The sequence below is a fragment of the Microtus ochrogaster genome, chromosome 19 (genome assembly GCF_000317375.1).
Source record: "Microtus ochrogaster isolate Prairie Vole_2 chromosome 19, MicOch1.0, whole genome shotgun sequence".
In the NCBI taxonomy this organism is placed as follows: Eukaryota; Metazoa; Chordata; class Mammalia; order Rodentia; family Cricetidae; genus Microtus; species Microtus ochrogaster.
Window position 1 is genome coordinate 1,548,620 of NC_022021.1, and position 12,696 is coordinate 1,561,315.

At 37.6% G+C, this 12,696-nt stretch overlaps 1 protein-coding gene across 1 annotated transcript in view; it reads left to right on the forward strand.

Moving 5' to 3' along the window:
- Positions 1–12,696, forward strand: part of Fcho2 (FCH domain only 2) — a 109,765-nt gene that overhangs the window by 8,222 nt on the left and 88,847 nt on the right. Inside the window, exons 2-3 of the mRNA XM_005356433.3 lie at positions 5,195–5,286; positions 12,342–12,416. Of these exons, the coding sequence (XP_005356490.1) occupies positions 5,195–5,286; positions 12,342–12,416 (167 nt within the window). The remainder of the gene's footprint in view (positions 1–5,194; positions 5,287–12,341; positions 12,417–12,696) is intronic.

A 12,696-nucleotide genomic window follows, 5' to 3' on the forward strand; every position in this document is an offset into this window, starting at 1 on the left:
AAAAAAAAAAAAAAAAAAAGTGCAATTTGGGAGGTTTTGGTAATATAGATGCATAGTTGTGCTGACTAGTTTTTATTGTCTGTAGTCTTCCGAGGGAAGAGGGAGTCTCAATTGAGGAATTACCCAAATCAGATTGTATTGATTGGTGATTGATGTGAGAGGGTCCAGACCATTGTGGAGGGCACCATCTTTAGCTAGGTGCTTCTGGGCTGTATAAGAGCTAGCTGACGTGCCTGGTGGTGATGCACACATTTAATCCCAGTACTGTGGAGGCAGGGGAATCTCTTTAAGTGTTTGAGGTCAACATGGTCTCCAAAGAGAGTTCTAGGACAGCCAGGGCTGTTACACAGAGAAACCCTGTCTTGAAAAACAAACAAACAAAAAACCCAACCAACCAAGCACTAAATAAATAAATAAATAATAGATAGCTAGCACTGGAGAGTTAATTGAGTATAAGCAGAGAGCTGGCTAGTAAGCGGTGCTCCTTTATGGTTCTGCTTCTGTTCCTACCCTGACTTTCCTCAGTGAGGACTGTGACCTGAAATAAGCCATTCTAAGTCACTTTTTGTCATGGTATTTATCATCAGCAACAGAAAGCAAACTAGAGCAGCAGCCATCCTCTCGTATAATTTCAGAACATTTGCATCATCTCAAAAGGAAACCTTCATACATTTGTTGTTCACCACATTGCCCCCTCGGCGCCCCCAGCACCTATTTGTCTCTATGTAGCCTCTCCTACTCTAGGCTTTGCTATAAATGAAGTCCTGATAGTATATGTGTGGTCTTTTGTGATCAGCAGCTTTCACTTACTGTAATATTTTCCTTTTTTTCTTTTTCTATTTTTATTTATTTATTTTTTGAGACAGGGTCTCTATATAGTCCTGACTGGCTTGGAACTTGCTATTATAGACCAGACTGGCCTGGATATCCACCTGCCTCTGCCTCTGGGGTACTGGAATTAAAGGCATGTGTCGCCCGGCTTAGCTCTTACCATAATATTTTCAAAGTTCACCAGTGCTGTAGAGTATGTCACTATTTCTTTCCTTTTTATGGCCCAGTCATCATCTATCATATGAATATATTCATTTTTTTAGTGTGTTTCTTAGATAGACATTTGGATTGCTTCTACCTTTTGGCTGTTTTGAATACTGATGCTATAAATGTACATGCAAATATTCCTTGTGGACATAAGCATTTACTTAACTCATAAGATTGAGTCAGATTATATAAGCCTGCTGAAAATGAGCTTACCAATAATGAGTGAATACTTATTTTTAAATTTAGCCACTTGGATATGGATTTATTTTGGAGAACAAAAACTGATTGCTCTGAAAATTGGTTGATACTCCAAAATTGATGGTGATATGCCTGTGTAGTTACTAAACTGTCATTGCTTACCAGGCCAGTACAGGAACTTTGTTTGTTGAGACAGGTTTTTTTTTTTTAAAGATTTATTTATTATGTACATAGTATTCTGTCTGCATGTATGCCTGCAGGCCAGAAGAGGACACCAGATCTCATTACAGATGGTTGTGAGCCATCATGTGGTTGCTGGGAATTGAACTCAGGGCCTCTGGATGAGCAGCCAGTGCTCTTAACCTCTGAATCATCTCTCCAGCCCTCCTCTTTTCTTTTTTCTTTTTTTTTGAGACAGGTCTTCTCTGTGGCCCTGGCTATGCTGGAACTCTTCTGTAGACCAAGCTGGCCCCAAGCTCAGGGATCTCTCTGCCTCTACCTCCTAAGTACTGGGATTAAAGGCATGTGCCACCATGCCCAGCTGTGCAGTAACTTTGGTAGCGTGAAAAGAAAACCTGTGTGTTATTTGTTAGACATCTCAACTTTGAAAAGCATGCTTGCATATATATGTATGTCCTGTACATAGAAACCCATTTAAACTATTTACAATTTTGTTTAGTTTCTAACAAAGTGACAGTTCATGACCAATAAATACTGTATTGATAGTTTTGTGAAATTAAAATGGTTGGTCTGGAATTCTCTGGGCTGGCCTTGAACTTGCAGAGATGTATCTGTCTCTGCCTTCCCAGTGTGGACGTGTGCCACCATATCTAACACCACTACTTTTTTTTTTTTGACAAACGAAAATAAAATTTGATATTTTATTTTTTATTTCTAAATAATTTTTTATTGTTTTTATTGAGCTATACATTTTTTCCTGTTTTTCTCCCTTCCTCCCCTTCCCCCTTGTAGCCTCCCCCATGTCCCTCATGCTCCCAATTTACTCAGGAGAGCTTGTCTTTTTCACCTTTCTGTGTAGATCCATGTATGTCTCTCTTTGTTGTCTAGTTTCTCTGGGGTTATGAACTGTAGGCTGGTTTTTCTTTGCTTTATTTCTAAAAGCCACTTAAGAGTGAATGCATATTATATTTATCTTTCTGGGTCTGGGGTTATGTACATGTGCAGCGGTTCTGACTTTTTGAATGGGTGTTGGAGATTCAAAGTTAGGTTGTGCAGAGCAAACACTCTTACTCTGGCCCACTTCAGAGACTTTTCATTTGGAACATAGATTCTGAATGTAACTCAGCAGCCTTTTATTTTATTTGCTTATTTTTGAGACAGAGTTTCATTATAGAGCCCAGGTTTTCTTTGGCATAGAGCGCCTTCTGCTCCAGCCTCTCCACTAGTAGGAATGCATGCCATCACCATCACATCTGGGTCAGGTCAGTCTTTTGTTTTTGTGACAACTAGATCAAATTCCAGGACTTTATACATATTAGGGAAGAACTCTACCCATGAGCATTGCCTTGGTTAATTTAATGTTTAGGTGCTGTGTTGTTTAGGGGCTTAGCTTACTAGATGGTCTTCAAGTACTTGTTCCCTTTACAACATGAGAGGTTTTTATTATTTTCTTTGTGAGTCTAGTAAATATTTAATCTGTGTTTGTTTGGTAGTAGCCCTTTGCTTCCAGCTCTGATTTGTCTTTCAAATTTGTGCACACAGACACACAGACACAGACATTTGGAGTGGGGGACTTGGACTTGAACCAAGGGTCTTATACCCTCCACTGAGCTTACATCTCCTGGCTACCTTTTAAATATTTACAAGTACACATTGAGGACTGGGTAACCTGTCTTATGTAGGAATAAGAACCTTGGGGCGTGAGGTCCTCAGACTTGGGTTTTTGTAACCTGTTTATTTAAAGGTTTCTAACTCAGCTGTAAGCTGGTAGGTAGCTTTGTTAAGCACATGTACTTTATGTCAAGTGATGGAATCCCTTGGAAGATTTAGATCCTTTGCTTTTCTCTGTTGCTTCTAAATCTTGATGCTGTTATGTTTTTGCTTGTTGCAGGCTACTAACAATGATTAGCTGAAATATTCTCATTTTGACTGGAAAGATTGTTTGAAAAGAGCATAAGTTTTAAAACCCCCACAAAAATCTAAAGTTAGTTAATAACATTCTTAAATATGAAAACCTGTTGAACCAGTGGAAAGTTGTATTCATAAACGACAATGATGTTTTATTTTTCTTCATGGATAAAAATGGATATTCAAAATATAAAGATAGTGTTTTACATAACATTTCATGTTGTATGTGTGGCAAAGTACTTGATGTTTACAAGCTAAGAGCTTATTAGAGATTACTTCAGCTTGATTTGAAGTTCCTGTTTCCTGTTTTTGGTGAGCTGTTGAAAACAGATTTCCGATTCTGTGATACTTGCTAATAGTATTACTTTTATATCCAACAAATATATTTAATTCTTGATTTAATTTTTATTCAAGGAAATTAAAAACTTAAGCTATAAATGTGGAAATTGTTAGGCTTAGTTTATTGGTCTTTATTTTACATGTTAAATAGACATTTTTGGAATTTCCTTTCTGATAATTTAATAATGTAGAATTTACAGGGTTACATAGCATAAAGATTTTCAAGACTTAAATATTTGCAGAATTCTATTTACATTCTAACCAATGGAGATAAAGCCAATAGCCTATTTCTTATCTTTCTTTAAATTGTTATATATGGAAATAAAAATCTTGGAGCTATGACTCAGCAGATAAGAGCACTGATTGCTTCTTGAGGACCTGGGTTCAATTCCGCGCACCTACATGGCAGCTCACAAACATCTGTTTGTAACCCCAGTTCCAGGGGATCTCATACCCTCACACAGACATACATTCAAGCAAAACACCAATACATAAAAATAAGTCATTTAAAAAATGTCTGATATTTTTCAAGTTTATTGAAAAATTTGAATAGGAATTACAAAATATTTTGTAGCTACAAATATTCTTTATTTTGCTGGTCCCTCTGGACTGGTTTCTCTCCACCCACCAGGTCCTGCTTATGAAGTGACCACTCTGAGGCTTACTTAATATTAATTACATACTTTTTAGCCTGTTAGCTTAGGCTTCTTATTTTAACTGCATCTTAAATTAATTCATTTCTATTACTTTATATTTTACCACAAGGCCTGCGGCCTTTTACCTCACATCTTTCTTCTCAGGTGTCTGCTGGCAGCTGCCTGACTCCGCCTCCTTTCTCCCTATAGTCAGTTTAGTTTTCCTGCCTGACTTTATTCTGCCCTGCCCTAAGCCAGAGCATCTTCTTTATCAACCAATGGTAATAAAATATATTCACAGCCTACAGATGGCAATCCTACATCGATATTTCATGATGTTCAGAGCTTATATTATTAGTAGTATGCTGTTTTGATTCAAAAGTCAGGATTTATTTTACCTAAAGAATTTTTTTTTTGTTTTGTTTTGGCAAGGTCTCACTGAAGCTGGCTAGCCTAGAACTTTATACATAGACCAGTCTGGCCTTGAACTTGCAGAGATCTTGCTTCCTCTACCTTCTAGTGCAGGGATTAAATGTGGGCATCACTATGCTGAGCTAGGATTTAGTTATTTTAAAGCATAAACTCTTGAGTTAAATAACCCAGAATCTCTTGATATGTATAATGGGGTTTTGTAATGTATTTTACTATGGTGTGTGTTTCTTACAGTTTCATATTTAATTTCGTTGATTGTACACTTTTGCATATTTATAGAATGTGTGTATAGTAAATTATAAATGTTATCAAAGGTATATTGCTTTGATAGTATGTAATCATTTAACATTCGTTAGCTTAAGAAAAAATGGCTTACCAGAGCATAAGAGTTGTATAATATTAATGTAGCATTATTGTGCTTTCATATTTTTAATGTCTGGTTTTGTTTATCTCTTGAATTTCAGGGGGAGAAGAATAATGGCTTTGATGTTCTCTACCATAATATGAAACATGGACAGATATCAACTAAAGAACTAGCAGATTTTGTTAGAGAAAGGTATGTATTTTTATAAGTGGTTTAAGAACTTACCAATTTAAACTTTAGAGTATAGGTAATTGTCAAAATTTTAGTTGGATTTGAATAATCAAAGTTCACTTTTTTAAAAAACATAATTCTATTTTAAAGGCGTGTTAAACAAACTTTTATCATTTCTACATTGAGGATTGATAAAATGGCTTAAAGTGGCATTGTTGAATCCCTAGTTTGCAAATTATTGCTTTATAATATCTATACATTTTGCATTGAATGTATTAGCAAAATAATATAATAAAACAAGAATTTCATGGATTGAAACATTGCCATTTCTTTAAGCAAATATGCTAAAAAAATTTTGGAAAGATTCCTCTAAACACATTAAAATTTTTACTGAAAAGTTTTGTGGTTTTAAATGCTGTAATTTATAAAATGTAATTTTCTTTTTTTTTTAAATATTTATTTATTTATTATGTATACAATATTCTGTCTGTGTGTATGCCTGAAGGCCAGAAGAGGGCACACCATTACAGATGGTTGTGAGCCACCATGTGGTTGCTGGGAATTGAACTCAGGACCTTTGGAAGAGCAGGCAATGCTCTTAACCTCTGAGCCATCTCTCCAGCCCCATAAAATGTAATTTTCATTACACCTTTAAGATATAATCTACTTAAAAATTAATCCCAGCACTCGGGAGGCAGAGACAGGCGGATCTCTGTGAGTTCGAGACCAGCCTGGTCTACAGAGCTAGTTCCAGGACAGGCTCCAAAGCCACAGAAAAACCCTGTCTCAAAAAATCAAAAAAAAAAAAATTATTAGACATTAATATAATTTGATAGTGACAAAGCTACTTTTGTACTTGGGCTTTCTGCCACACTTCTACTTTTACTTCATTCATTCATTCATTCATTCATTCATTCATTCAAGACAGAGTCTCACTATGTATATCTGACTAGCCCAGAACTCACTGTGTAGATCAGGTTGGCCTGGAACTCTGTTTTGCCTGTCCTTGCCGTCTGAGTGCTGGAATTTAAGACCTTTGGAAGTTAAGACCCTGTGCGCCCCTTCTCTCCCCCAGCAAAGTCAGGTTGGCCTTGAATTCCCTTGGTAGCTAAAGATGACTTTGGCCCTCCTGCTTCAGCCATCCCAGTACTCAACTTCAGGTATATACCACCACATCTGCTTGTTTATGCTGCGTCTTAGCACTGTTTTGTGACTAGTTCTGTTTAGTTGTTTTTTTTTTTTGTTTTTGTTATTTGTTTTTTATTTGTTTAGTTTTTTTGTATGAACACGTTTAAAATCTTTAGATCATATAGGGACTTTGGCCTTAAATATTATGTTAATTTATTCTTTACAACCTAGCTATCGCATGTCTCTTAAAGCATTTGGCACTGAGTAAGGATTCATCTTTAGTAAAAAGATGAATCTGCAGTTTCATCATCTTGATTCTGTTTATTTGTATTTTTGCTTGAATACCAGCAGTTGCTTCTAACTAGTTTATCTGCATTGACTCTTTTCCTTTTTGATTTTTCGAGACAGGGTTTATCTATAGCTTTGGAGCCTGGAACTAGCTCTTGTAGACCAACCATGCTGTCCCCAAACTCACACAGATCCGCCTGCCTCTGTCTCCAGGGTACTGGGATCAAAGGCGTGCTGCCACCATCCGGCTTGATTCTTTTTCTTTAAACCATTTCCTGTGTTATATAGCTAGAGGATTTTTTGTTTGTTTGTATTTATTTATTTTTGAACTACAGATCTGCTTGTTGATTTCTTATTTAAACCACTTCATGGGTTTAAGCCTGAGTTGTTTTAGCTCACACTAGGTTCCTTCTTAATTTCCATCCTAACAGTCTTGAATATGTTTCCTCTACTCTAGGCATTTTATTTGCCTGTTCCTCTCTGCATTATTTTTCTGAGTTTTACAGTGTACCCACTTATCCTGCCCTTCCTGGTCTCTGTGACTAGGGTAAAACACACCTATTGTAATCTCTTATGGTGTTTATAACATCTTTTAGTTACTCATTTGTATTTGTTTCTGTGGTTTTGTTTCCCTTATGAAACAGTGTCCTATTGAACCACAGCATTTAGCACTTTGTTATTGTCTGATATAAGTGCTATTTATTGTCTCCCTTCACTGAATAAATCCCACAATGCAGGGTGCTTGGTTTGTCCTGTCATATTTCTGAATGTTTTGTTTTTTTACATTCTATCATCTGCATTTATTTTCCAATAGAGCTATGATTTGTCAATCTCAGTATTATTTTGCTTTTTTTTCTTCAATTTGTTGTCTGCTTTTGGCTTTTGTAAAAAAAATCTGTTTTCTTTTATTAGTTTAGAAGTAATGCCTGCTTTATATTTTTCAATAGTTATTATCCTAGGTATTACAACATAAGTTCCCTGTCCTATTACTTTCTGATAGCAGTTGTTACTTTTAGTGCTTCCTTGGTGTTATCTGAGGTTTCTGTTCTTCCCAGTTCCTAATCGTTAAGTTCCAAAGAAATCACACAGAGGTTTACATTAGTTATAAACTGATTGGCCCATTGGCTCAGGCTTCTTATTAACTCTTTTTTTTTTTTTTTTTTTTTTTTTTTGGTTTTTCGAGACAGGGTTTCTCTGTGGCTTTGGAGCCTGTCCTGGAACTAGCTCTGTAGACCAGGCTGGTCTCGAACTCACAGAGATCCGCCTGCCTCTGCCTCCCGAGTGCTGGGATTAAAGGCGTGCGCCACCACCGCCCGGCCTTATTAACTCTTATAACGTATATTAGCCCATTATTCTTCTCTATGCTAGCCATGTGGCTCAGTACTTTATTCAGGTGAAGCAGTCACATCTTGCTTCTTCTATGGCGGGCTCACAACTACGTCCTTTTCCCAGAATTCTCCTGTTCTTCTTGACCTGCCTCTACTTCCTGTCTGGTTGTCCTGCCTATACTTCTGCCTGGCTACTGGCCAACCAGCGTTTATTAAAAATATAATTGACAGAATTATACAGAATACAGACCACCCTGGAAATATTTAGACCTCAGACCATCACAATCTCCTGAGTTGTTTGGAGGTCAAAAGACAACTTAGAGGACTGGCTCTGCCCTTCCATGTTCCTTGTGTCTGAGATCACACTAAGGTTGTTAGCGTTGGTGGCTATCTTATTGGCCCCTTTCTTTAAAATATTTTTTTTCTTGAGTCCTGATCCTGACTGTCCTGGTCCTCACTATGTAGCCAAGGCTGGCCTTGAACCCATGGTACTCCTCTTCCTTTGGCCTCCTAAGTGTTCGGGTTACAGATAAGTGCTACCACACCTGCCTATTCTTTTACTTTTCAAAAACTTCATTATGGAAATACACATTTTATATTATTTTTGCTGTGCTTTTTTCTTACTATTTTTGAAATGGTTTAATGCTTTTGTTGCATGTACATCTGCATCACATACGTGTTGGTACCTGATGAGGCTCCAGAAAAAGGCACTGATCCCCTGGGAATGAAATTATAGTATGGTGGCTTTAAGCTGCTATATGGGTGCTGGAAATCAAACCTGAGTCCTGGAAGAGCAGCCAGAGCTCTTAACCATTGAGCCATCTCTCCAGTCCTTTATCTTTTCTGTTTTTGGTTCTTTTGAGACAAGGTCTTACTATGTAGCTCTGGCTGTTCTGGAACTCACAGTGTAGACCAGGTTGGCCTCTGCAACAGAGATCTGCCTGCCTCTGCCTCCCCAGTGCTGGATTAAAGGTGTGGGTCACCATGTGTGACTCCTTCATTTAACTTTTTATTGTGAAAATTCAAAAATCAGGAAGCTTTACAAACCAACATCCATCATTCATTCATTCATTCATTTATTTTCAAGGCAGGGTTTCTCCGTGTACCCCTACCTGTCCTGGAACTCTCTGTAGACCAGACTGGCCTGGAATTCTCTCTGTATACCAGACTGGCCTTGGACATGGAAGTGCACCTGCCTCTTCCTCTTGAGTGCTGGGATTAAAGGTGTGTGCCACCACAACTGGTCCTAGATTTTTTTTTTTTGGTTTTCGAGACAGGGTTTCTCTGTGGTTTTGGAGCCTGTCCTGGAACTAGCTCTGTAGACCAGGCTGGTCTCGAACGCACAGAGATCCGCCTGCCTCTGCCTCCCGAGTCTGGTCCTAGATTCTTATAAAGCCAATCAGATTAACAGATGTTAAATTTTCTTTGATAAGAATGAGGTCACTCGGCCGGGCGGTGGTGGCACACGCCTTTAATCCCAGCACTCGGGAGGCAGAGGCAGGCGGATCTCTGTGAGTTCCAGACCAGCCTGGTCTACAGAGCTAGTTGCAGGACAGGCTTCAAAGCCACAGAGAAATCCTGTCTCGGAAAAAAAAAAAAAAAAAAAAAAAAAAGAATGAGGTCACTCATGCTTTCCTTAACTCTTTATAAGTTTTGTTCATGAAAACCCCTCTTTTACGTCTTAGTTTTTTAGCTACTTTACCTAGGTGTCCTGTAGGAGAAAGCTGTGCCTGACACACCTGATGGGCTTCTCAGGATACCTTTACTGTTTGCTTGTTAGTTCCTTGATGCTCTTTTTTCATGTGTATCTTCGCCCTGTGTGCCCCTCCCACCCCCACTTCAAAGCTACTTTCTAATTCCAAGTTTTTCTAATTTTCCTTGACAGACATTTTTGGTGTCTAATTCATAGATATTTCAGTATTTTTCTTTCTTTTTTACATTTATCGTTTTTATGTGTATGGATTTTTTTGCTTGTATGTACCATAGACTTGCAATGTCCATTAGGGCCAAAAGGGAGCAACAGATTCCCAGGACTGGAGTTAGGGATGGTTGTGAGCCACTATGTGGGTATTGGGAATTGAACCCAGATTCTCTGGAAGAGCAGCCAGTGCTTCTAAGTGTCGAACCATCTCTACATTCTTGTGTTTTTCTAGTTAAACTTAACCATTTTACTAAAATAAACAATAAAAACATACCTCGCCTCATGGTTGGTGGCACATGTCTTTAATCCTAGCACTCAGGAGGGAAGGTAGGTGGATCTCTGTGTTCCAGAGAGAGTTCCAGGATAACCAGGACTACACAGAGAAACCCTATCTCAAAAAAACCAAACAAACAAAAGCTAGTATTTCTTTCTGTATTAACTTTTTAAAGACGATAAAAAGTTCTACTTACAGCATTATTTAAAAATACACAATAATAATTTTTGTTGTTGTTGTTGTTATTGTCTATTTATATGAGGTAGTCTTGCTGTGTTTCCCAAGCTGACTTTAATTATTTTTGTTAGTACTTTCTGGGCAGTTGTGGGGTTTTGTTTTTGTTTTGTTTTTCAAGATAGGGTTTCTCTGTAGCTTTGGAGCCTGTCCTGGGGAACTTGCTCTATAGGCCAGCCTGACTTTGAACTCACAGAGATCCACCTGCTGAGCAGTTGTGTTTTTGTGTGTGTGTGCTCACATGCACCTAGGAAGAAATTGAAGATGAGTGTGGAAAGTTGAGGTGATGTAGATATCTAAGTATAGTTAGACTGGAAAAGCAGCGTGGAACCATCAAACTAAACACTCAGACAGGGACGGCTGTACACTAGTCTACTATTAAAGTTAGCACACAATTGAGAAGGGCAGGGGAGATTATAGAAAAGGTAAAGGTGTAGCATTTAGAGGTTACGTGTATAGGACAGTTTATGGTTTTTTTCCTCATATTTGCATTTATTTTATATGTAGTAATACTAATATTTGTGTGTGTTTTAATTTTTGAATTTAATCACTTTGATTGGTTTTTTTAGCCTAAAATCTTCACGCTGTTGGTAACTAATACTTTTTAGTGCAAAATACTTAATGTTTTAGATCTATTTTTAAAGTAAATTAAGTCTTTTTTTTTTTTTTTGATCAGACTTGATACAGGTGTAAATTAAACTCTTAAGGTTCAGGACCTCAGAAATGCCAGTGATTCAGTTTTGTGCAAATGATTGTCATAAGGCTCATTATTAAATTGTTTTAATTGCATCTTTAATTTGTGTGCATGTGTGTGTATATTTGTTGGGGTGGAGGTTAGAGGACATTGTGGGATTTAATTCTCTCCTTCTACCGTCTGGATTCCAGGGGTTAATTCATGTTGACAAGCTTGGTGACAGATATATTTAGCCATTAGCCATCTCACCAGTCCAGGTTCATTATTTTAAATATGCATCACAGTCTTGAACAATAATAAAACTCTATTAAGTATGTTAAATACAGGGACTCTTCTTACAGCACAGGCTGGGATTATTAAACTCAACTGTGTCCTGGTCTTGAATTTGTGATTTTCCTGCCTCAGCTTCCTCAGTGTAGGGATTATAGTAGGTATGTGTTACTATGCTTGGCCTTGCTGGTTTTATTGTTGTTGTAGTATTTTATTAGCTGTTATTGTTAATCTCTTAGTGTACCTAATTTATAAATTAAAATTTTATCATTGATGTATGTATAAGGGCAGATTATTTGCTCATACTTGCCATCGCTATGACAAAATACTTGAGAAAGGCAATGTAAGAAAAGATGTATTTTGGTTCACTGTTTCAGAGCTGTTACCCACGGTCAGTTATTTGTATTGCTTTGAGCCTGAGGTATAGCCATTTATCACAGCAGTGAGAGACTCTAGCAGGGACTGCTTTTTTTTTATGATGGCCAGGAAGCACAGAGCTAGATTAAAAAAAAAGAGGATTAAGAGTGACGTCTATCTTCCCAGGATACATAATTCCTCCAAGTAGACTCTACCACTTATTTTTTACCACCTCCCAATATCACTAGATTATGAATCCACTACAGGCTAATTAATCCATTACTTCGGGCAGAGGGCTCATAACCTCATGCCCTCTCAGTGATTGGAATAACCAGCTGGAGACCGAACATTCAACATGGGGGCTTTTTTTGGGGGGGGGGGGGGGACACTACCTTTCCAAACCATAACCATAGAGCTTCACACTGTCCATGATTTCAGACATCCACTGGGGCCCCCTGTTGCTTTTTGCCATGTATTTTGAGGCATGCTCTCATTTTTTCATTTTTAATCATATTTTTGTAACTTTACATTGTTTGGATTGCTAAACAATAGGTATTATAATACCACAATTTAATTTAACAGAGCTACAATAGAAGAGGCATATTCCAGATCAATGACAAAACTAGCAAAATCTGCAAGCAATTATTCTCAACTTGGGTGAGTTAATTTCTGACTGTTTTTCAAATGTTTATCTATTATTACATTTTTCTTTTTTTCTGAGACAAGGTTTCACCGTGTTGTATAGCCCTGTTTGTCCTGGATCTCACTCTGTAGACTATGCTAGCCTCAAACTCAGAGATCGGCTTGCTTCTGCTTCCCAAGTCTAAGATTAAAGGCATGTGTTACCACTGCCCAGCTGAAATTATCTTAAGTAAATCTGTAAAAAGTCATGTTCTATTTTATTTGGAAATTAAATTAAATAAAGCGCGCGCGCGCG